The 25,190-nt window shown below is 51.5% G+C and overlaps 1 protein-coding gene across 4 annotated transcripts; it reads right to left on the reverse strand.

The window, feature by feature from the left end:
* Positions 1-601: 601 nt before the first annotated feature.
* Positions 602-24,914, reverse strand: Klhl26 (kelch like family member 26). Of its 4 annotated transcripts, none has more exons than XM_087900792.1 (4): positions 24,789-24,914; positions 19,848-19,950; positions 4,266-4,448; positions 602-2,370 (listed from the first exon to the last, which is right to left on the reverse strand). In XM_087900792.1, exon 4 carries the CDS (start codon positions 2,364-2,366, stop codon positions 789-791), a length of 1,578 nt encoding a protein of 525 aa, XP_087756918.1. In that variant the 5' UTR covers positions 2,367-2,370; positions 4,266-4,448; positions 19,848-19,950; positions 24,789-24,914; the 3' UTR covers positions 602-788. The 4 variants fall into 4 exon arrangements, with proteins under 4 accessions (XP_087756918.1, XP_087756919.1, XP_087756917.1 ...); XM_087900793.1 differs by having other exon boundaries at positions 602-2,450; XM_087900791.1 differs by lacking the exon at positions 19,848-19,950 and having other exon boundaries at positions 24,789-24,905.
* Positions 24,915-25,190: the final 276 nt, after the last annotated feature.

A 25,190-nucleotide genomic window follows, 5' to 3' on the forward strand; every position in this document is an offset into this window, starting at 1 on the left:
GACAGGGGCCACCCCACCTGGAAGTTGGCTTTTGTGTTTTCTGTGGGTTTTGTTGTTCTGAGACAAGGTCTCTCTGTGGCCCTGGACGGCATAGCCCCTGCGATAAATAACCCTCCCATCCACCTCCAGAGTACTGGAGCCTGCCACTGCACTCGCTTGACTGATCTTCTTAAAAAGGTGGTCAGCACAGGCAAAGAATGCTGCCTTCCCGACTGACCAGGGGACCTCTTGGGGATGCTCCTGGAGTGTACATGTCATGAGAGTCAGGGGATTGGGGGTGAGGCTATGTGTCTCTGTATCTGCCACCTGTCATGGCGTCTCTGGGGCACCCTTTGGCTCCTGCGTCCTGAATGCTGCCCAGGCACCAGGATAGCTTATTTACAGTGTTTTAAATTATACTCATTTGATTGTGTGCATAAGCGTGCCTTGGTGCCTACATGGAGATCAGAGGGAAATTTTAAGAAGTCAGTCTCTTTCTGCCTTGTGTGTCCCAAGACAGAGCTCTGGTTATCGGGCTTGGTGGCAGTGCCTATACCCACTGGACAGCCAGGACTTTAACCAGCCAGGAAAGAGGGAGGGGCAGTTCCCATCGGGACTTGGGTATTTTGTGTCCACAAGTTTATTTTTGAGTGTCTGGCCAGGGCTGAGGGAAATCGAGGCCGAGTCACAGGACAGCTCTGGGACCAGATCTTTCTGCTGTCTCAGGGCTGAAAAGTAGGGGCCAAGTAGGGGCCCCAAGGGCTGGGGATCTGACACTCATGGGGAACACAGCCAGACCGGAATCAGAGCTACCTCCCGTGGCCAGCGCGGGGCAGCAGGACAGCAGCGCAGGCAATGCCTGCAAAGGACTCCGGGAAGTGAAGGTCTCTCTCCCACTCGTCTGTCTCAGTGTTATACACCTGCACAATGCCTGTGACGTTGTTCAGCCTCCAATTGTAGCCACCCACGATGTAGATCTTCCTTTCCAGTAGGCAGCAGCCGGCCTCTGACTGGCCGGTGCGCATAGGGGCCACGCTGGTCCACTGGTCAGCATCAGGCACGTAGTACTCCACCGCAAGCACATCAAAGCAATGGTCTATATGGTCCATGCGGCCGCCTAGGGCGTATATGCGGCCTGCAGCACCCAGCATAGCGTGCAGCACGCGGGGCTCATGCATAGGCGCCCTGGGCTCCCAACGATCAGCCGCAGGATCATAGCACTGTAGCGCCTTCTTGTCCTCGGCAGAGACACCATAGCCGCCTGAGATATAGAGGCGACCAGCAGCTGCAGCGCCCGCATGGCCCCAAGTGCGACGCTTGAGCGGGCAAGCAAAGTCCCAGCTGTCACGGCGGGGGCAATAGCGCTCCACAGAAGCCAGGCTGCCTGCACGATTGCGGCCACCAGTGGCATATAACAGTCCACCCAGTGCTGTGAGCTGGAACTGCACGCGGCTCTCACGCAGCGCCCTCAGCCGCAGCCAGCGATTGCGCTGCGGGTCGTAGCGGTAGCAGGCGTCCACAGCGCCCTCGCCACTGCGGTGCTGCAGGTGCTGGCCACCTGCCACATACACGAAGTTATCTAGTACAGCCACGCCTGCATGGCTGCAGCCTAGTTCCATCTCCGTGAGCTCGCGGAAGTGGCGGGCCCCTGGCTCAGGCAGCTGAAATACCTTGCTACTGACTGCTCGGTCACTGTCGGTATAGGGTGTACCTCCGAAGGCCACCAAGGATGTTACATCTGAGCGTACAGCCGTGCGCGGTGACTGCATGTCATGCTGGCGACAAGGCAACACGTGGTAGCTGAAGGCCTCCAGCAGATATTGGCGACACAGGGCATCGTCCAGCATGACGTCGAGCGTCTGCACGCTGTCCACCAGCTCAGCTGGCTGCATGAGCGGAAAGCGCACATGGCGCAGCACGAGGCTGGCACGGGCACGGCGGGCGGGGTCATGCTGCAGCCAGCGCACAGCAGCCCGGAACAGGTCAATCTCAGTGCAGCTCTGCAGCCGGTTGCTTTGCAGGAAAAAGACAAGGCGCTCGAGTGGCAGGCGCAGGAAGTCCTCCTCAGCCGCAATCTGCAAGAAGTGGCGGAACGTAAAGGCATCCACCGACTCACGCAGCGATGCCAGGCTGAAGGTGGTAGCCATCTGTCCAATGTGCAGGCATGTCTCCACACTCATGGCGGCTTTCAGGAAGTCCTCGCACAGCTCCACCACCGGCAGCATCTGCAGGAACACAGCGGCGCCCAGCACATCCTGCACACAGTCCAGGTCCAACGTTACCTCTGCACTGTAGGCGAAGTCAATGATGTGGCGCAGGCCTCGCGCAGACACACCGTGCAGCTGGATGATCGCCTGGCTGGCCTCGCGCATGCCACCGGTGAACATGGCCCTGAAGGTGGCAACACATCTGTGAGAAGGGCTGGCAGTGCACCCAAGCTATGTTCTGCCTTCACCCCAGCCTCTCCGACTCTGTGTAGCAGCAGGGGAGATAACCATTACTGCTGGCACCTCTGCAAGGGGCCCCCAGCCCCTAAGGCTGGCCAGTGGGTCTCTTGAAGAGACACCAGTTGCAGATCTGCAGCTACCTGTTGCTGTGAGTTGCAGAGACAGTGCCAGCCTGTTCTTTCTACCACTACCAGAACCGGGGGTCTCTTCACTGACTCCCTGCAGGCAGGATACCTGTTCCCCTAGTCTAGGTCAAAAGGGCATTGCTCTGTCCACTACTCCTGTCTTCAGGGAAAGCTCTAGAGGTCCCCAGCCTGTGTGAGGCCTCTGCTGGGGTCTCTGGAGTCAGGCAACAGCTGATAGGGAGAAGCAGACTCATACATGTGGGCTCTGGGAAGGCCTGGGGTCAAGTCTCAGCTCCCAGCAGGAAGGAGAGGTCTGTCATTTCTGTCACTTCAGAGCAGCCCTCACAACTGTGAGCAGGCTTTCCTGATAGCTCCCAGAAAAGGAGGGGCAGGCCCCCATCATCAAAGATGATGTTAACCCACAGTGAGCTTCATGCAGCCTAGGCTCAGGTCACACCATGAGGGAGGCCACGGGTGCCATGGAGGGGAGGTCAACTAATGGCACCATCCTGTGGGTCAGCATCCAGGGCCGTCCTGGAGCCATGAGGACCAGTTCCCAGACCGACCTCTGCCTGGCCCTCAAGAGTCCCCACCAGTCCTTGGACACTTCAGTGAAAAGAGGCCAGGCCAGACGACAGGATAGAGTTTTGCCTTTTAAGGCCTCACGGGCTACACTGCCAGAGCAGGGGAGCCTTTAAAAGGCATGGCTGGCTGTGCCGCCCACCCGCCCCCAAATCCACAGTAAAAATAGCATTGATGCCCCAGTTGGCTTGCCTGCAGCAGCTCCCCAGAATGGCCTCGCTGAGCCCCAGGGAGAGCAGCTGGGCCTGGAGGGACATGGGGCCCACTACGCACCTGGGTGGCAGTGGACCTGGAAGACCAAGTCCTCTTAGAACAGGGGCCACAGCTATTCCCGCTGCCACCCCTGCTGGCAGGGGTGCCCCGTAAGCAGCCACAGTCCCAGCACAGGGGACAGTAGACATCCATGTGCCAGTGCAGGCCTGAGGCCAAAGGGGAAACAAGAGGAAAACTCTAAGGCTCAGAGAGCCTACACATGGATACACAGGACCTGGGCACCACAGCTCCCATGTCCCTCCAGTCCCTCAGGCAGCAAGGGTTTCATTACTACTCTACTCCTGCTGGGCACACATGGCTACACTGTGAGTGTGAGGCTAGCCTGGGCTACATGAGATCAATCTCGAGAAAGAGATGAGGAGGTGTGCAAGCCTGTAGGATTGTTCAGTGGGTTAAAGTGCTGGCTGCTAAACCTGACACTTGAGGTGGAACCCCAGGATGCACACAATGAAAGAACCGATGCCTGCAAAATGTCCTCTGTCCTCCACGTGCACACTGGAACACGTGTGCACTCACCACACACACACACACACACACACACACACGCTCACCATGGAGCACGTGTGCACTCACCACACACAAAATTGAAACAAAGACCTAAAAAAGAGGGGACCTAAGGGTTTAGCTCGGTGGCAGAGTGCTTACCCAGCATGCACCAGGGCTGAAAAATGAAACATAGAGGTCAGGTGTGCTGGCACACCGGTCACCTCAACGCCAGAGATGAAGAAGGGTGCTGTGCCTTTGAGGCTAATTCAAGCTACAAAGTAAAACACTGTCTTTAAAACAAGGAGGTGGTTGCCACATCGGTCCCCACATAGGTGGCAGAAGTGTGAATTCAAGTCCCCAGGGCCAGGCTTACCTAAAGTAGTCACTGCAGGCTGCCAGGACCACCTTGTGTGCATGGAAGGCTTCGCTGTTGACAGTGAGGACCACATCGAGCAGTTGACCCTGTGCACGGAGGGCAGCCAGGCCCTGAAGCAGACCGGTGCTGTGGCCAGCTGCAGAGAAGGTGCATTTGAGGGCCCCATTCCTGTCAGCCAGGCTGCAAGGATAGCAGAAGAGGCATGGCTCAGAGACTTGCAAATGGGAACATGCACACACATGGAGCACACTTGGAACTGTGCACGCGAGCCAGCACAGGAAGTAGAAGGGAAAGAGACCATTAAACACACAAGGGTCTCCTTGTGGGGGGGGATAAAAAAAGCCTCAAAACTAGGCAGAGGTCAAGCCTGTGTCATTTGGGAAACACTGTAAAACTGCCTACCAGAAAACAGGCAGAGGGGTGGGGACCTTGCATAGAATCTCCAGTGAGGGCCTGGGGCGGGGCTCAGAGTGAGCTTAATGGGAGGCAGACGCAGGAGGATCTCTGTGAGTTCAAGGCCAGCCAGGTCTACAAAGTGAGTTTCAGGACAGTCAGAGCTTCACAGAAAAACTGTCTAAAACAAAATAAGTCAAAAGACAAGAACATCCTCATGCCCATCTGTCCTCATTTCCCTGACTCAATTCACTCCCTGTCCAGCTTCCACCAGCCCCTCTGTCATTCCCTTTGGATACTCTTTGCTGAAGCTCTATACATAACACTCCCCTGGAGTGCAGGAGGGGGCAGTGCTGCTGAGAGCCTCCATCAAGCCTCCCCAAGCCACATCCCCACGGGACCAGTCACCCTCCACCCTCCCCCTGCTGAACTTGCTCTCCCTCTGAGAATTCTCCCCTCTCAGGATCACCAGCCCTCTGGGACCTGCCCTTCAATTCTTGGGCCAGGAATGTGGGGCACTGGGCTTTCCAAGAAATGAGGAGAGAAGGCTCTGGGACCCCTACCCACCAGTCCCCAAATAAGGAGCTTTCAGAGCTGGATACTGTTCCAGCTACACAGGGCACCTGACCCCATGACCCCCGCCAGCTCTCCAATTTGGTGGGCAGGGCTGGGCACTGTCACCATTGATAAGGCCTGTGGTACGGAGGGGTACAGGCTGCCCTGGGTAGGAAGTCATGAATCCTTAGGATGACAGGAAAGCCCAGGATCAGTACTTAATGCCAAAATCTGGGGAGGGAAGGGGTTCAGGTGGAAGGTGCCAGTCTCAGCACTCACCACTGTCTTCTCTGAGAGTAACAGTATTCTGACTAGGCTAATGTGGCAATCTGAGTCCCTACTCTCTAATTCACAAACCCCCAGTAGTCCTGGAACTCAGGGACTCTGGAAGACACTCTGCTATGTCACAGGCTAAGGGCTCCAAAGTCCTGGGATGCTTAGGACTGACCACATCTCTCAGGAGCCTGCAAGGTCTGGGAAAACAGACACTCAGTGGACACAATACAGTCTGTGCAAGCATGCCAAAGGTCACAAAGTACACAGGCCTAGCTTCCTGCCCCAGCTGCAGATGGGGCCATGGCATCAAGAGTCGAGGGACAGGAACCATCTCAGAGCTGTGAGGAGGCTTCTGAGGCTGGTGTCTGTGTCTGCAGAGTCCCTGAGAGCCCCTGGCTTGCCTGAGCCTATCCGATGCATGCAGTGAAGGCCTGGGTCAGGGCAGAAGCCACAGACCGATAGCCAGGCTCAGATTCATCGTGGGGAGGTGTCCCCGTGCAGCCTCCCTCCTGAAGGGTGGGTAGTTAAAATACACTTCTGTCTTCTATACCCACAGGGTTCTGAGGCAGGAGGATTGCTACAAGTTCAAGGCCAGCCTGAGCTGAGTAAGACCCTGTCTCAATAAAACGGAATAAAAAGCTATGAAGGCTCAGTGGGTGGAGGTGTCAAGCTCGACACCTGGAAGCCACAAGATACTGAGGTCAGATTCATAAAGTTGCCCCCTCTGACCTCCACACACGGGTACTCATTTCCCCCAAATAAACATAAGAAACAATAAGACACCAGAGACAGGCTAAATACCCCTGGAATAGCAGTGTCCCAGCTGCAGGGAGCCTGGCTCTGTATGTTGAGGGCTGGTACACAAGCCATCTTCCACTATGGTCCCGAGTAACCTGCAGCTGAAGGCTAGCCTGAGCCAGGCCAGACCCAGAGGCTACCAGTCCTCTTCTCACCCTGCACCAATCACACATGTGACCTGACCTGTGAGTTCACAGGCTTTAGGAGGAGCAAGGGGAAACAGACATGTGTACACCCCAGATAAATGGTCTAGGAGGGGCACAGTGTAGCTATTTCTCCTGCTGGCAGGGCGATAGAATCCAAAAGGACAGATGGTGCAGCAGGTAAAGGTTCTGTCCCTGAGCTCACATGGTGGCAGGAGAGCTGGTGCCCACAGGGTGTCTCTGACCTCCAGCCACTACGGTACATGCCCAATCCCCAAACATGAATAAGTGCAATAATAGAGATGGGGTTTCTCTGTGTAACCCTGGCTGTCCTGGAACTCGCTCTGTAGACCAGGTCTCTAGATCCGCCTGCCTCTGCCTCCTGAGTGCAGGATTAAAGTGTGCCACCACCGCCTGGCTAATAATAATTTCTTAATAGATCAGTGAGCATATAAAGTATGTGGCAAGAGCCCTCTCTGACACACTGGGTCAGTTTTCTTGAGCTCTCAAGGGAGCAAGGTCCTCTGGAGTCACCATGCAGCTCCACAGCCCACAGCCCCCCCTGGGGACGACAAAATGCCAGTGGCAAAGACTTTCACTGCACCAGGTGTGATGCACTGATTGGAGCATGTGTCCTTTGGACACTGGACTACTGTGATTCTCCATATGTAAAAAGTGTCATAAAATTAATACAAAGTCTGCATCCTGATGAAAGGTGCTTGTGGCTGGAGAGATAGCTCAAGGCTTGAGTACTTGCAAGTCTTGCAAACTCAAGGTCAATTCTCAGCACCCATTCTAAGTGGTTCATAACTAAGCACCTGTAACTCCAGTCCAAGGGGATCCTATGCTTTCTTTTTACCTTCACGGTGACCTATATGCATGTGGCATGCACTCACACACACATATTATATACATAAATAAAACTTTAAAATTCAGGGGTTGGAGGGATGGCTCAGTGGCTAACAGCGATGGCTGCCCTTGCAGAGGGCACAGATTCAGTTCCTAGCACCACACAGAGGTTCACAACTATCTGTAACTCCAGTTCCTGGGGATTTGACGCCCTCCTCTGGACTTCGCAGGCACTGAACACATGTGCTTCAGGAGCTCCTTCCGCTCCTTCAGCCAATAGCTGCTGAGATACCAGCCCATTGGGGCGTGGTCTCTCTCTCTTTAAAAAAGCAGCGGCTGTCCTCCATTCTCTCTCAGGCTTCCAGCTCCACTTCTGGCTCCTAGACTCCTTTCCTGATCGCACAAAGGGGATGTTGTCTGGGACGGTAATCTGTAAGTTTTTTCCCCTTTGAATAAATAATCATCCTATTAATCATAATTCCAAACTGGGATGGGATTGTTTGTGACTTACGCCTTCATCTGGCACCCCCCAACCCTCAACCGTATAATAATTATAACCAATCCCTAAATGATGTCCCTAAACCCAAGGACAAACTTTACTAGGAGAGGGGACATCGTTCTCTAGTATTACTTCCAGCTGTCATGGGAGCGACGTTCTTTCCGGGGGATCCTGTGAAAGTAAAATGATGGTTAAATTTCAAGATCAATGTCTTTAAAAATTGCAAATAGTCTCTGAGTATTTTGTGGAGGTCTGGCCAGAATGTTGTACAAAATGTGCAACATTTCAGCTAACCATGTTGGAACCGTCTTGTGTAGCTGGTACCCAAAACAGGTCTTGTAGTAGCGCTATCAGTATTATGACATCATATCAACCAGGTGGAGTTGTTGTTATGAGGCCCAATCTTAAAAAAAAAAAAGAGGGATAATTGGATTATGGGATAATAGATTTGTACTTGTGAGTTATTTTTTTAGATAAATATATTGGTATTGATTCTTATATATTGATACAAAGTTAAATTATGTTGACTATTGTATGCATGCATGCTTCTACCTCTGTTTAAAACATTTTTTAAATATTTATTTAATTGTTTATTTATTATGTATACAATATTCTGTCTGTGTGTATGTCTATAGGCCAGAAGAGGGCACCAGACCTCATTACAGATGGTTGTGAGCCACCATGTGGTTGCTGGGAATTGAACTCAGCACCTTTGGAAGAGCAGGCAATGCTCTTAACCACTGAGCCATCTCTCCAGCCCTGTTTAAAACATTTTTATGTATTGATATATGTAGCATGAGGGCCGGCTTGTTGGGGTATCTGTTCCTGCCTGGTACCCCACAACCGGCAAGTCCCAGAGAAAATCAATCACACAGAGATCTCTATAAGATTATAAACTGATTGGCCCATTAGGTCAGGCTTCTTATTAGTCCTTGTAACTTATATTAATCCATTATCATTATCTATGTTAGCCACACAGCTCAGTACATTTCTCAGCATGGCAGCTCACATGTTGCCTCTTCGGTGATCTGGGCAGGAGTGACGGAGGGAGCTTCCTACTTCCCAGAATACTCCTGTTCTCATCGTCCCGCCTCTACTTCCTGTCTGGTTGACCCACCTATACTTCCTGCCTGGCCAATCAGCGTTTTACTAAAATACATGATTGACAGAATACAGACAATTCTCCTGCACCAGATATATATATATATACCATATTGCATTGTACACTTCTACCTCTGATTAAGATACTTATATATTGTTTATGTATTGATATATATAATTACCATATTGCAATGTATACTTGCACATTGTTTATATTTGGAAGTCATATTGTCCTCATTTATTGCACAGTTGTTTATTGTCTTAGTCTTTAAGTTAGATAGGTATTGAGAATTATATAGATCAATAGTCATCTAAGTTTGTCATTTATAATTAGACTAATCAGGTTCTTTAGATACATAGAGATTATATTCAGTATAGATAGATAATCTTCAACCTCTTCAAAGAGCTTTAGAAAATGGCCTTTAATCTAACTCAGAGTTCTGTGGTAGTGAGACACAATCATTCCTGGCAACACCGATCTATTCCCTAGAGAATGTTGAGCACCAAAGACACTCCATCTGGAGCCTTTCTTCTTGGTAGAACTGGCCTTTGGGTAAAGAAATGTCTATACCTCAACTACTGACAGAGTTACAGAGTATCTGTAAATGGATAAAACAGGACTGTCATATCCTGCCAAGACAGGGTAAGATAGTTTTGAAAAGTTTCTTGCCTTTGAAAATGGTATGTCAGTTACGTTAGGCCTTAGCCAAAGTTGGTTGCTTCAACACTGCAAACGTGACTTTGGGTGTTTGCCCAGGTAGCCAGTTGTCTCTGTGATTTGTTACATGTTCTAGAAGTTGTTTGATTGCACTTCCTAATTACTCAGGTAACATTATTTCCCTTCTCAGATCTTCAATGGGGTTAAAGATTATATAAATGTAGTTACTTTCCTCTCATGACTTGGCCAAGTTATTTGTTATACAAGACTTAAGCTAGTTAGAATAGGATATTTATATTTATTGTATATAATTTCATAGGTTTGTACTTATTGTATATAATTTCGTAGTAGGCTTAGAACTCTCTTACTTAAACAAAAGGGGGAGATGCTGCGGGAGCTCCTTCCGCTCCTTCAGCCAATAGCTGCTGAGATACCAGCCCATTGGGGCATGGTCTCTCTCTCTTTAAAAAAGCAGCGGCTGTCCTCCACTCTCTCTCTGGCTTCCAGCTCCACTTCCGGCTCCTAGACTCCTTTCCTGATCGCGCAGAGGGGCTGTTGTCTGGGACGGTAATCTTAAGTATGGGATTGTTTGTGACTTACGCCTTCACACATGGACACAGACTTTCAGGCACGCCAAACACATATATATCCATTAATAAATAAATGAATAAGTGGGGCTGGAGAGATGGCTCAGAGGTTAAGAGCACTGACTGCTCTTCCAGAGGTCCTGAGTTCAAATACCCACAACCATATGGTGGCTCACAACCATCTGTAAATTGATCTGGTTCCCTCTTCTGGAATGCAGACCGAACACTGAATAAATAATAAATAAATAATTTTTTAAAAAATAAACGAATAAGCAAATAAAGGATGATGCAGAGGTTGGGAGCCGAAGGCTAACAGAAAAGGAAGTAGAGCCCTGAGATCTGAGAGGGCAGTTGGTACTAGGAGCTCATGCCTAAATGGGGCCACACTAAGCCTTCCCACCTGCAAAGGGATGTCACTTGGAACCTGTGACAAATGAAACAAATGGAACCTGCAACCCCACGGACAACAAAACTCACAGATACTTACATTCCCACATCATGATGCATCTATGTGGAACCCGTCACCCCAACCTACTTCCCATCATCTCCACATGACACCACACCCAGTGAGATCTGCATGTGGTGTGCGCAGCTGTCACTGTGCCCAAAGTGTCGACATCCTTCTCACCTAGGGGCATGACAGTCACAGTCCTGTTAAACAGACATGCTATCACCGCCTTCAGAATGGCCTCTGTCTCCACTCTGAGATTAGCACTGCTCAGCAATGGCCACAAAAGCTGGGCAGCTGTTAATGCAGAGGCTTGGTCAAAGTACAGAAAATAAGAAACTGCTCAGCCTTAGACAGGACATCTACACACCACACTCTAGACGTAGGGAACAATGTGGAAGGGGGCGCAGAGAGAATGTGAGAGCAGAGGATGGGAGGGAGGACTGAAGGGCCGTCCCCTGCACATAGCGTGGTGACTGCACTCAAGCTCACCAACAGGCAGCAGTAACTAGATTCAAATGTGCATGCTTGCACACACACACAGGGCGGGGAGGGGAGGGGAAAACTGGGGGGTGCACAAGATCACAACATGTATGAAATTATCAAAGATAACTTATTTTTTTAAAAAGGGCCAGGTGGCCATAGTGCGTGCCTTTAATCCCAGCACTTGGAAGGCAGAGGCAGGTGGATCACTGTGAGTAGCTTGATCTACACAGTGAGCTCCACAACAGCTAGAGCTGTTACCCTGTCTTGAAAAACAAAAAAACAAAACAAAACAAAAGATTAAATAAAAGTTTTTTTAAAAAATGGGAAGCCTAGAGCCTGTGTGTGTAATATGGACCCATTTTTCTTCAAATATTGTCTACCAGTGGTTGCCTGCCTTGAGGATATAGGCAGGGAGGTGCTCAGGGCACAGCTGGTGTGAGCACGGCCTGGGTGGGGAAGGAAGGGCCAGTGCCTCCTCTCCTGAGTCCTCTGTTGTCACCTTCCTTGAAAACAAAGGTGGGACCCAGAGTTGAGATGACTCTGCAGGTGGCATTGCTTGCCACCAACCCTGACAAGCTGACAATCTCTAGGATCCACATAGAACAGAGATGACCCCACAGACTGTCCTCTGACTTCCGCAAGCACACAATGTCATGTGTGCACATGCACACACAGAGGCAGGAGGAGGAAAAAATTAATGTAATTAATTTGTTTTAAATGGGAACCCAGAGAGGTGATCAGAGTCTAGGTTCCCCGAGGAAATGAATGGGCATGAACCTCAAAAGCAGAGGCAGCAGACGTAGCTAGTGGCACCTCTGGTCCCCAGGCATTAGCAAGTCCCTGCTGTGACTACTATGTCCCTTCTGGCTGAGCTGCCCTGCGGTGCGGTGCTCCAAGCCCTCATAGTGCACAAAAGTATAGCTCAGTCAGAGCAGGAATGACTAATGTCACCTCTGCCAGCACCAGGACCAGCTCTGGGAGGAGGGAGGACCCATTACTCAGAACAATTCTAGACAGTGGGCAGCCACATGGTGGGGCCCCCTGAGCCACTCTGAATCTCCAGACAGCCACTCGAGTCATGGTAGTCAACCCATGAGTCATCAGAGCCAGTGCGTCAGCAATCCTGAACCGGACAGTCTCTAGAGGCCACTCACCACCCACCCTGGCTGCACCTCAGCCTAGATTTGGCCTCAGAGTAGCTTCACATTCCATCTCAAGCCTGGCCCAGGCCCAGTCATCCTGCCATCACCCTGTCTCCATGTTCCCTCCACTACTGCCAAAGGCACTCAGGCAGAGTCCAGGCCTGTGCTGGACACAGGCTCACACCCAGGCCATCCAAAGTGTGCAAAGCCCTGAATAGGTTCATGGCTCTGAGGAAACTACCTGTTTGGGGACCCAGGTGTGGGAACTCTTATTTGAGTTCCCGGCTCTTACTCTGCAAGGGTTCTCACCTCCAATCCTGTTCTAGGGATAGTGTGTCAGAGCAGGCAGCTAGAGAAAGTGACCACAAGCCCTGCCACACCAACTGTGGCAAGCCACCACAGTGACTGGAGCCTCCACGAGCACTGAGAGCCGGGAGCTGGGGGACATGGGCCCCAGCCCTGCCCGGCCGGTGGCCTTGTCCCTGAGACCAGATTTCCAAACCCCAGAATCATTCTCAGAACATCCAGAAACAGGCAAGAACAAGAAGGAATTTCACGGAAACATTTCTTTGGGGTTTAGTAAAATCCGTTCCCACCCCCGCAGAGTGCAGCCCGCCGCCTCACACACCCTGTTCTGACGCCGGTCCCTGCTCCCCCAGCCCGGCCACTTCTACTTTCAAAGCCAATTTCACTTTTATTGTCCATGTGGCTCACTGGAGCAGACACGGCTGGCTGGCTCATGCGCCGGCCACACACTGCTGCCCCGCCCTTGGTCTTCCAAACATGTGAGTGGGGGACAGAGCTCCAGAAACAGGGTAATGTCAGGTTGGCCACCTCAAATCAGCAACAGGACCCAGAGAACCTGGATGGGCATGTCAACACTGGGGGTGTCAGAACCGTGAATGAGGGGAGCTTAGGTTCAGGCTATGTGGGGACATGGTGGCTCAGGTTTTCATCTCACTGGTTCTCAGCTCACTTGAACCACTCACCCTCTCCAGCCATCCTCAGACCTTTGCACAGAGCTGATGCTAGGCTTCCCCAGGGCCCTGTATCTCCCATGAGCTAGCAAATGTCCTTCCTTTAAAAATAGGAAAACTGCTATGGGACGCCTTTAATTCCAACATTCGGGAGACACAAGAAGGCGGATCTCTGTGAGTTCAAGACCAGCCTGGTCTACAGAGTGCATTGCAGGACAGCCAACACTACACAGAGAAACCCTGTCTCAAATAAACGAATGAATGAACGGAAACTGAGGTACATGGACATCTCCTAGTTGAGTACCTCATCTTCCTGTCCACACATCATTCTGTCACTAACATTACAGTGGCTCTGGCCCCGACTGCCAAGACAGAGGGTGTAGAGCTCTGTAGGGTCCAGCACACCCACCCATCCTGCTGCCATAGTTACTCAATGTTCCAGCTATAGGATCGATTCACTGTGTTCTGGCACTAGACACGGAAGTCAGTGGCCCCCACTCTCACTCACGCCAGCAAGTCCTCCCCTGGGACACCATGGCTCCTGGCCCAGAGCCTGCTCCCTCCTCCTGTAGCGGCAGCCCTTTCTTCTTGGGCTCACCTCTAGTGGGGCAGAGCGGGTAGGCTTGCTCCAGGATGGCATATGAGAAAAGAAAGTCAGAACTTGGGAGGGGCAAGCAGAAGTTCCTTAAAAGGTCAGCTGAATGTGGCGATGTCAGGCTCACCAAGCATCTTTCCCACTGAAGACTGTGTCTGGACTGCGCCTGAGGACTGCAAGGGCTCACGCGAGGTGGGAGTGAGAAACGGCTGCCTGTGTCCTTCTGGACTGGGAGGCACTTCCTAGAGAGAACCAGCACCAGATCCCCAACGACTTCTGGGAGTGAAGGATGCTGTTCCTAGAAGCCCTACCCAGCACCAGTATACCAGTCCACCTGGCAGGTGAGCCAGAGCCCCTTGCCTCCTGGGAAACGGAGTGGGGACAATTGGAAAGCCCTGGTTTGCAAGATTCAAGGAATGGAGTGCTAGAGGGAGGACACACCCCACTTTTGCCGAACTCAGTAAGGAAAGCGGCTGAGCTGGAGGATATGCGGTATTGGCATTCCATCTTTCTGAGTGGTGTCACCATAAGAATGTCCTCCACACAGGGACACACACTCTGGAGGCGGAGTGGGACGTGTAGTCCTGACTGGCTCACTCGGTGTCTGGGAACCTTGAACAGGAAATGCTCTGAGGTACAGAGAGACTCACACAGACAGTATAAGGACTCCTCACTAGTTCAAGTCCTAGCTCCCACAGCTGGTCCACTCCCCCAAAGCCAGGTTGAGTTGGGGCAGAGCTCAGGAGCCAGAGGGGGCAGAGCACCCAACTTCACCCCAGAGGGAGAAATGCAATGGACCCCCTCACTAGGCACTCCATCACCTCATGAGGAATGGAGGCCTCTGCAGAAGAAGGAAAAGCCTGCCAATCACCCTGCTTGGCTGTCTTCCCTGCTCCCTGTAGAACTTCATCTATCTGCTCCTAGCCCGGTTGGTGTCCACCCCACAGTGAAGGAGCTCAGTAATGTTAGCCCCTGGGACAGTGGGTGGCAAGGCAGATGGGTGCAAAGGTGAGCGGCTAGAGGGGTGGATGGGTGGGTGGATGGATTGGAAGGTCGGTGAACAAGTGCTTAGGTAGTAGGCACTCCAATGTGTACCCGTTTCTAAGCATGGCCTTAATACCCTCACACATTAGCAAGTGGTCAGCTCCCCTCCCCAGACCCCCATTACCCTGCATTCCCAGCTGCTTACAGTGAGCCCTGTCACTCTGTCTCCATATGCAGTCAGTCTCTGTGCCCCTCAGAGTTCAGAGAAGTGCCTTGCCAAGGGCCAACCAAAAGGCAGGTGAGGTCTAGTCCCTGGAACCCTCTCCTACTGCTCCACTTGGGGTGGAAGACAGCAACAAGCTGGTTGCCCTTGGCACTAGGCCACTCAGGCCAGAACCAGCCTGGCAGCTCAGCCCAAGACCTGATTACAATCCAGCAGCCAATCTCTATATTTTGCAGATAGATGTCTAAATCAGCTCTTTCCCACTCAACCTCCTCTCTTACACATTTTTCTGTGGTGGGGACCCTAGCCCACTATCCTCTGCCCATGCAAGAGGATCAGGTAGACTTACTCCTTGCCTGGCCAACAAAAGCGTCCTGGAACCCTGACCACTGTGATTGGTGAGATGAGGGAGTAGTTCACCTGAGCCAATCAGAACCTTTCCTAGGATGGCTGGATTCACTCTTTCTTTCTTTCTTTTTACTTTTTTTTTTCCCCCAAGACTGTAGCCCTGGATGTCCCTGGAACTCGGTCTGCAGACCAGGCTGGCCTTGAACTCAGAGATCAGCCTGCCTCTGCTAACTGAGTACTAGGATTAAAGATGCATGCCACCACTGCCCACAGTGATTCCTGTGGACCAGGGACATGAGTGTGTATACGTCCTTCATCACTCCACCACACACAATGGGGACACTGGCACATATAGACAGGAGGCAGAGCGTGACCAGCAGTTTTCTCACAATGCAGCACATAGCAGCTGCTGAGGTGGGTGGAGGGGCTGCTTGGGGGCCTTAGTGGCTTGCCTGTCACCTGACAGCTACCCCACCCAGCCCAGTTTTGACCATCGGGGTAATGGAAGATTCCAGGAGATTCCACATCTCCGCTCTTGCTCTCTACTTTCAAGCTGGGCTCAAATTCTCCCGTCCCTTGGAGAGCAGGCTCCGGATATCCAGGCCAGACACCCCGCCCGGTTCCTGGCTTTGACCCCTGTGGAATTTCATGGCTGTGGTGTCAGAAAACATCTTCAGCCTCATCCTTGAATGAACCCCCCACCTCCACTAGGCCCTTTAAAACCTAGAAGGTCAGGCTGAGAGAACCCAATTCCAAAAGTACTTACCCTGCAGGAGAAGTTAAAGCTCTGGCTGCTCCTGGGCAGAGTGGACGCCCAGCCCGGAGCAGCTGAGCATGAACGGGATGCACAGGACGCGGGAAGCAGTGCCGGGAAGGGCGGTGCAGAAAGGGCCAGTCCAGGGTTAACAAGTGTTAAGAGACCCAGTCTGCACAGCAGCTACCAGAGCAGGGGGGGGGTCCTCCGCCTGGGGACTCCAAGGCCCCCACCTCCACTGCAGGCAGCTGGACAGCTCAGCTGCCTTCACTTCCAGCTAAGAGAAGGCTGTTCAGGACTGCTCTCCTTGCTGAATCCCTAGACCCTATTTCCAAATAAAGGATGATGGCTCTTGACCCACTGACACAGCTGCCAAGGTCCTGGCTGCAGGTGTACATGCCCTAGAAGACACAAGACATGATTGGGCAGTTCAGGGATACAGAGGCCATCAGCAGCTAAGGGCAGGAAGAGGCTCCGCTGTGAGAAGCTGAGAGGCTCAGGGCACCAGGCAGGCATGTGATCCTAGAAAGGTTCTTCTGGCCCAAGTTAGAGACGATAATTTATAACCAGGCCAAAGGCTTGTGCAGGGCGGTGGGCAGCAAAGACTTGATGGCTGGGGCTCTCCCTAGGGTAGCTGCTAACTTCTTTTGCGTGGAATGGCAGTCTTAGGGCTGGAAGAAGTTTCACCCTCCCCAAGTTCACTGAGCAGAGAGAGCCCAGGGGCTTTTCTGGAAAAGCCGAGATTATGAGCCCAGGCCCCATGCAACCGCTGTCTATGAGACCCTTGGAGATGGCACAGCTGCTCCAGGTCACAGAGTCTCGGCCTCCCACACACCCTGAAGGCACATCTTCATCTTCCAACTCCCAGCCCTTGGCTTTGTGAAAACCCAAGAGCCTATGGCCCACACCCTGCTCAGTGCATTAGTGCCCAGTGCCACACACTAGTGGCTCCCAAGCCCACTCTGTCCTAGGCCCAGAAGCCTTCAAACACAGCAGGATCTGAGTGGGCCCTGCTGACTGCCTCTTTCTCTGCTGCTCACACCTAGTCTACAGGCACACAGAGACACCCAGGGATACCCTAAGCAGGTTAGGTGTCAGTTGAACTGAGAAGCCATCTGTGCTGAGAGGAGTTTCTCAATGTCACCCATCCCCACCTCAGAGTTCCACAGTCCCAGAGCTCCCCCATCCCTATGCTCTGGTGAAAAAAAAAAATGACCCAGGTAAGAAAGGAGCCAGCAAACTGTCAGGGCTTCATGCCAACAGGGCACTGGCCCCACTAACAAAATCTTTCTCAGGCCAGGCATAGTAGCACACACCTTTAATCCCAGCACTTGGGAAGCAGGTGGATCTCTGAGTTTGAGGTCAGTCTGGTCTACATGGAGAGTTCCAGGACAATCAGGGCTACATAGTGAGACCCTTTTTAAAAAACAAAACAAAAACAAAAAACCTCAAACCAATCTTTCCAGTAACCATGCCAATGACAAGGAAGTTATTCCTGGTGCTCCCAGCCTGCCACAGTCCAAGCTGCATGTGTCCTGTGTGGCTGTCTGCAGCACGGTTCCTACACTATGATGGCCACAAAGGCCAGTCAGTTCAGCCCACAGGACACGATGGTTGTGCTCCCAGGTGGTTCACACTCCTGGTCCACCTGACTACAACATGGTGAGTGACGCCCAGGCACCCAAGGAACCTGTGGAGAAGCAGCAGCAGGATGACAGGATGGGCAGCATTTCCCATGAATCCTAGCCCCTCCCATGCCTGCATGGCCCCAAAGGGCCAAGGGTACTGGCTTCTAAAGTGGCAATGCCTTGCCTGCTATCCCTCTGTGGGGGCCACAGTGACTCAGAGTCTCCTAGCATTGGGAAGAACCAGCCTCCTTAGATGGCTTGGCCTTGGTGGGGACATAGAGAACATCTGGACAAGTCTGGTTCACTGAGCCATGAAAAGCATTCTGGCTACCACTTCCCATGTTCCTGTCCTCCAAATGAGGCCAGAGGCCAAGTGGCAGAGTTCTCATGGCCATGACATCCCTATCTTCACAGCCCTGGTGGCTCAGACCTCAGCTCCCTCGAGGAGGGGCTGGCTGAGACTCAACCTGGAAGGAGGTCTCTCAAAACAAGTACTCTTTGTTTCCTGGGCCAGGCTTTGGTCTCCTCTCTGCTCAACACCAGCTTGGTGGCCATGTTGTCCACTGGGCTTCAACTCAGACATTATGACAGACTCCACTCCCGAGAGACAAGGAAAGGGAAGCAAGGCTGTCCTCCCACAGTCAAGAGAGAAGTCAAACAGACAAGTTACATAATGGAAGGGGTAAGGTATGGGTACAAAGCCCTGAGCTGTGTCAACATGGCATGGTAGGGAACACAGATGTCACTCCCAACACGGCCAGCTGACATCAGCCTTCTTAGGCAGATGAGCGCATGGCTTGACAGGGTGCAGAACTGCTTCAGAGATGGTGACATAGTCAAGGCCAGTGTCCCTGCTCCTGGGGAATTCAAACTGTCTCCCCAGAAAAACCTGACTCCATGGAGGGACATGGCCAGGCTGCAAACAGTTGCCCAGAGCAGACACTGATCACCCACAAGGCCCTCTGAGAGATGACAATCACCAAATCACACTAGGTAGCGATTCAGACAGTCACCAGGTGCCACATGAACACTGTCCCATCATTCTGCACAGAACCCCACTATTGTGCACATAATCCCATTGGTATGGCATCACCCTACTGGTCTACAGTACCAACGAAAAGCTCCAATCCGGCAAAAGACTGAACAGCCTGCGCCACAGCTGGGAGCAGGACGTGGACCATTCCCACTGAGACCAAAGTGTTCTCAATGGTGCTTCCACGGCAGGCCAGCTTCTAAAAAGGAATGCTTATCGGGCAGACTCTGGCACAGTGTCCCCCCAGATATCCTGCCCTGCCCTAACGATGCTGTGGGTGGACACTGCAAGACAGCCCTACCAAAGGCAGAGCAGACGCTGTCCCCAGCTCTTGCAGAATGGAGCCAAACATTTTTGCTTATGAATTACTAGACTCAGGGTATTAACTTAGTTTAGTTCATTTCTGGTTTTGCTACTTATTATGAAACCTGAGCTTGCTGCATTTCCCTGCCCTTCCCTTTTGTGTCTCACTCTGAGTTCAGGCAAGCCTGAAATTCACTATGTAGCACAGGCTGGCCTCAAACTTGAAGTAACCAACCTTTCTAAATGTTAAAATTACAGGTGTCATGACAGTACCACTTTTAGCTGAGATAGTTAGGAAACAATGACAACCAACACAAAAACGAGCAAAGTCCACCAGGCAATGACAGAATACAAATAAAACAGTCAAATACTGGAATATTGTTTGATTGTGAAACGGTGACTAGCCACATGCTGGAATATCATTTGATCATGAGACAAACAAACAAACAAAAACAAAAAACCGCAAGACTAGAAATAGAAGCAAACAGATGACAGTTCTGGGCTGCTAAGAGAGATGGAGGAAAGAAAAGAGTAGAGAGAGGAGAGAGGGGAAGGGAGGACAGAGGGCAGGACAGTGTAGGAATTTCGTCACCTCACACAATCCCATCAGTGTGTAATGCCCAGACAAAGAGAGGAAGCAGGGCTGCCAGGCTGGGGAGAGGACTGGTGGGGTCTACATACGTGTATATCTCTCTGTGAATGTGCTAAACGCCACCATTTACTGAGAAGGGGGTAGACTTTATGATACACAAGTTTTACCTCAAAAGATAAAAACCTAGGTAAGTTTGATGGCACATACCTGTCATCCCAAAACCACAGAGACGGGGGCAAGGGGATAAGGAATTCAAAGTCAGCCTCAGTTATACATCAAGGGTGAGGGGAGCCCAGCTACACGACACTGTCTGAAAAAAACAAATGAAACAAAACAAAAGCTGAGGGATTGAAGATGGCTCAGTCAGAAAAATGCCTGCCACACAAGCACAAGTGTAGATGGCCAGTGCCCATATTAAAAACAAAGAAAAACCAGCCAGGCACAGAGCTACAGCACTGGGGAAGAAGACAGTGAGCCCATTATGGCAAGCCCTGATTCAGTGACAGACCCTGTCCAAAACAAAACGAACCCTCTCCAGACAATCGTCAAAGAGGGGAGGGGATAAAAGAGGACACTTGACACTGACCTCTGACCTGGCACACACACATACACTACAAATACACAAACAAACAAAGAAATGCCATGGAGATGACTCCCAAGTCCGACAGCCTGAGAGGACGGCCACCATGTGCATCCACTTTCTCCCTTGACTTATCTAGAACTGGGAACTCCCATCAAAAGACTTGTCTGGAGAGATCATAAATGTGGGGAGGGAAGCAGCACGGCTATGTTGTTAAGTGAACCTGATACGCCAGGCACACTGCGAGCTACCCACCGCTGTCTGTGCCTCTAGACTAGGAAAGTTGTAAAGTTTGCCTAGAGCAGCTTCTCTCTGCAGTAGGCAGCAGTGACTGCAGACTCCTAACTTGTCAAAGCACTGAGAATAAGAAACGCAGAGTTCTCGGCTATAAATGGGGCATCTATATGATCTTTTCAAGGCTTGGGAACATCTTGGACAAGATGGAAAGAATCTAGGAGCCAGAGCTGGAGAGATGGCTCAGTAGCTCACAACCCTGTCTGTTCTTCCAGAGGACCTGGGTTTGCTTCCCAGTTCCCACATGGTAGCTCACAGCTCCAGAGATCTGACACCCTTTTATGATCTCGAAGGGCACTGCATACATGTGACGCATAGACATGCATGCAGGCAAAGTACCCATCTACAAGCTAGGGCTGTGGTACACGAACTCATAACGGCTGTCATTGTCAGCACAGACTGGCCTGCCAACATCCAGGCTCATGAGGCTCCACCTCTGCCTGAGGATTGATACCCAGCAAAGGTTGCTGAGGGAGGAAGGAGTGACATTTCCATCAGTGGTGTAGATGCCAGGAAGCGACCCACGGTCCTATAAACAACCTAATAAAATGCAAGGGTGGAAGGGTCAGGATAGGAGAGAAGGCAAATGTGACCCATTCCTCACATAATGAAAACACCATGATGAAGTCCATTACTCATAATTAACATGTCCTAATGAAAACATTTTTCAGACTGGGTAGTGGTGGCATATGCTTTTAAGTTCAGCACTCAGGAGGCAGAAGAGGCTGATCTCTGTGAGTTCGAGGTCAGTCTGTGCTGATACTTTGTTTGTATTTTAAGAAATAAAGCTTGCCTGAAGATCAGAGTGTGGAGCTAGCCACACTAGTTAGCCACAGAGGCCAGACAGTGGTGGCCTACACCTTCAGTCCCAATACTCAGGAGACAAAGGCAGATGGATCTCCATGAGTTCAAGGTTACACTGGGCTACGCCGTGAGAAAATTAGTCTAAAAGAGAAACAAAGCCAAGTGATGGCTCATACCTTTAATCCCAGCACTAAGGAGGTAGAGACAGGAGTGATAAGGCTAGGGGGAGGGGGAATATAAGGCAGGAGGAGACAGGAGCTCAGGATACAGCCTGAGGTTTCTTAGAGAGGGCATTCAGTCTGAGGACTTGAGACAGGACACCTAATTCGGTCTGAGGATTTTGTAGCAGTAAGAAATAGTGGATGGCTGCTTTCAGTTTTCACCCCCTAACATCTGCCTCTGGATTTCTATTATTAAGACCAACTAGAAATCACGCCTCACTGGTCTACAAAGCGAGTTCCAGAACAGCCTGAAACCTTGTCTCAAAAAAAAAAGCAATTAAAAAAAGACTTAAAGTTACTAAAAATAATAAACAAACATGGATTTGGGGGTTGGATGACTTTAATAGATTAAAGTCAATAAGCTGCTCACTTTGAAAAACATAAACTGCTCATTTAATAAGAGTAAAGAAAGAGGCTGGAGAGATGGCTCATTGAAACCAGCTGCTCAAGCAGAGGGCCCAGGTTCAAGTCCCAGCCACAACATGGCGGTTCACAGTCATACATAACTCTAGTTCCAGGAGATCCAGTGCCCTCTTCTGGCCTCCAGTGACACCAGGCATGCCCATGGTGCACAGACATAAATGCAGACAAAACTCTCACACACATAAAATAAATAAATCTCAAAATAATAATTACTGAATAACTGAAGGGAGGGAAGTGGGCTAAGTGAGTTGTTCAAAGCCAGCCAGCATTAAGCGGTAAATGTCAGCCAGTGAAGACCACAAAGAGAGACCCTGACGCAAACAAGCAAAACCCAGGGCTGCAGCCAGCTTAGCTGTTACGATCATGTACTGTTCTTCCAGGAGACCCAAGTTCGGTTCCCAGTACCCACAACTGGCAGCTCACAGACACAGCTCCTCATGAGGCTCAATCTTCTGGATCCACAGGCAGCCACACCCACCTGGATGTACTCTCAGACACACACAGATACACATGCATGAACCATAAAAATAAATCTTTTAAAAAGTTCGCCCTAGGGATCTGACTAGCTGCCCCCTCTTATCCCAGTGGCCCCATGCACCCCATCGCAGGCCTCCAGTCCTCAGCAGCTGCCACTCTTCTGATTGCATGTGTCTTGGGCTCTTGTGCAGAGTCCCTGGCTGTGCTGAGCTCATACTGGAGCTCCCAGGTGCCAATTAGCACCTCCTCTTGGTAGCAGTAACCCTCCGGTCACAATGTGATTCACGTCCACAGACCACCAGGCCTTTCCCTGCCCAGAGCCCCCACATGAGGACCAACTTTACATCCATGTTCACATGGACCAGCACTCCTGGCTCCTACATCCATGTTTACATGGACCAGCGCTCTTGGCTCCAACATCCATGTTCACGTGGACCAGCGCTCTTTGCTCCTACATCCATGTTCACATGGACCACCGCTTCTGGCTCCTACACTCACAAGCCTGTGATAGCTTGAATTTCCTTCTTGGCCTCACAAGGGTAGTGGCTGCCCCCATGCAGGGTTCCTTGCTCTGGTCAGAGTGAAAATGTAGGTAGTGAGTACTCCCTAAGAAAGCTCCCTAAGTCAGGTGCTCTTTGCTTCAGATTCCAGATCAATTCACAAATGAATATAAACAGCAGACAAGTTTGCAAGTTCAAGGCCAGCGGTGCTACACGATGAAACACCGTCTCAAAAAAATGGGTGTGGGTGCCACACCTTTAATCCCAGCACTTGGGAGGCAGAGGCAGGTGGATCTCTTGAGTTCGAGGCCAGTCTGGTCTACAAGAGCTAGTTCCAGGACAGCTAAAGCTATTACACAGAGAAACCCTGTCTCGAAAAACCAAAAAACAAACAAACAAGCAAAAAAACGGGTGTGGGAACTGGATGGTGGTGGCACAAGCCTTTAATCCCAGCACTCAGGAAGCAGAGACAGGTGGGTCCCTGTGAGTTGGAGGCCAGCCTGGTCTACAGAGTGAGTTCCAGGACAGGCTCCAAAGCTACAGAGAAATCCTGTCTTGAAAAGCTAAAAAATAAAAAAAATAAAGTTGGGGGTGTGACTTAGTAGAGTGCTCACCTAGCATGCATGACATAAACAGCAATGGGGATGCGTGCCTGTCATCCTGATACTTCAGGGTGAGGCAGTACGATCAGCAATTTGATATTATCCTCAGCTACACAGCAACTTTGGGACCAGCCTGGGCTACATGACTCCCCGTCTTGGAAAACCAAAATAAAGTAAATATTTAAAAACATTTATCATCTTTATAGAAATTCTTGCCAGGCAGTGGCAGCACACACCTTTAATTCCAGAACGAGGGAGGCAGAGGCAGGTGAACCTCTGTGAGTTCAAAACTAGCCTGGCCTACAAAGCGAGTTCCAGAACAGGCTCCAAAGCTACAGAGAACAACAACAACAAAGAAGGAAAGAAAGAGAGAGAGAGAGAGAGAGAGAGAGAGAGAGAGAGAGAGAGAAAGAGAGAGAAAGAAAGAAAGAAAGAAAGAAAGAAAGAAAGAAAGAAAGAAAGAAAGAGAAAGACAGAAAGAAAGAAAGAAAACTACCAGGTTCAAAGAACCCACCTCAGGACTTGACCAGGGAAAAAAGGTAACTCCATTGGACCAAAGGATTGAATTCGGCCCCTGTATCTGAGGGCAAGACCTCTAATCCAATCCTTTAGCCTGAGGTGAGGGGAATTTGAGCCCAATGTGGAAGAGGTCTCAAAGAAAGATTCTATGCACTCAAGACCCTTTTGCCTTTCTCACAGTGCTCAAACTCCCCAAACACACTCCCATCTCTCACAACCCCTGGAACTCCCGGGCCATCAGGACCTGAGGCCCCAAAGGCAGCCTCAACTGTCCCCTCCAACATGCCCAAGCCTTGTACACCTACCAAGTCCCTAGACAGTTTTCTGCCAATCATGATCTGTTGAGGTCTCCTAGTGGCCTCAGTGTCTCCCAGATGACTGGCCTCAATGTCCCCCTCCAGATATACCCAGGCCTCTTATTCCCTGACAGGCACCTAGACCGCTCCCTGTCCATCAGGGCCAGTGGAGGTCGCCAGGTGGTTTCAAGGGGACGCTTTGGTCCCCTGCCAGGTCCCGGGGTCCTTGCACAGCCTCCCATGTTACCTTCCCAGGCCCCCTCCAGCCTCCGGCTCCGCAGCTCCCAGGAAGCTCGGCCTCAGCTTGCTTTCAGGCGCGTGCGCTTGCTCAGGACCGTGACAGCCGGGGTCCCGGGACGCTCACGCCCTGGCTGGCCCAGGACAGCGCCGCCCAGGCCAAGAGGTGCGTGCCCATGGAAGCGCGGGACTCACCTGCTCGGGCGCTCAGGGCTTTGGCCGGAGCCACTGGCGCCGCCGGATTCCGCCATCTTCCACCGCGCGCCCGATCCAGAGGGCTGCGCGCCGACCCGGAGACCGAGGCCCGGGCAGCGGGCGGGGCCTGCTAAGGTCGAGGGAGGGACTCGGTGAGTGGGCGTGACCTAGGGGCGGAGTTTGAGGCACAGGGGCGTGACCTTAGGAGAGTAGGGGAGGAGTCAGAGACGAGCAATTGGCAGGGACTAAGGAAGCCTGTGGGGCGGAACCTGAGGCGGTAGGCGGAGGTTAGGGGCGGAGCCTATGAGAGAACTGGGACGGGCAATGAGAGCCACGGGCAGGGCCTAAGAGTGGGCCCGAGGAGTGAGGGGTTTGAGGGGGTGAGGGCTGGAGAAGGCGTGG

The sequence above is a fragment of the Myodes glareolus genome, chromosome 23 (genome assembly GCF_982192425.1).
Source record: "Myodes glareolus chromosome 23, mMyoGla1.1, whole genome shotgun sequence".
Classification (NCBI taxonomy): domain Eukaryota; kingdom Metazoa; phylum Chordata; class Mammalia; order Rodentia; family Cricetidae; genus Myodes; species Myodes glareolus.

Bases quoted from the DNA above. Each gene is read 5' to 3' on its own strand.
- Klhl26 (XM_087900791.1), bottom strand. From the start codon at position 24,844: ATGGCGGAATCCGGCGGCGCCAGTGGCTCCGGCCAAAGCCCTGAGCGC. The intron at 4,449-24,788 runs GTGAGTCCCGCG...CTATCCTTGCAG, and splicing joins AGCCCTGAGCGCCCGAGCAG to CCTGGCTGACAGGAATGGGG. The intron at 2,371-4,265 runs GTAAGCCTGGCC...TGCCACCTTCAG, and splicing joins GCCTGCAGTGACTACTTTAG to GGCCATGTTCACCGGTGGCA.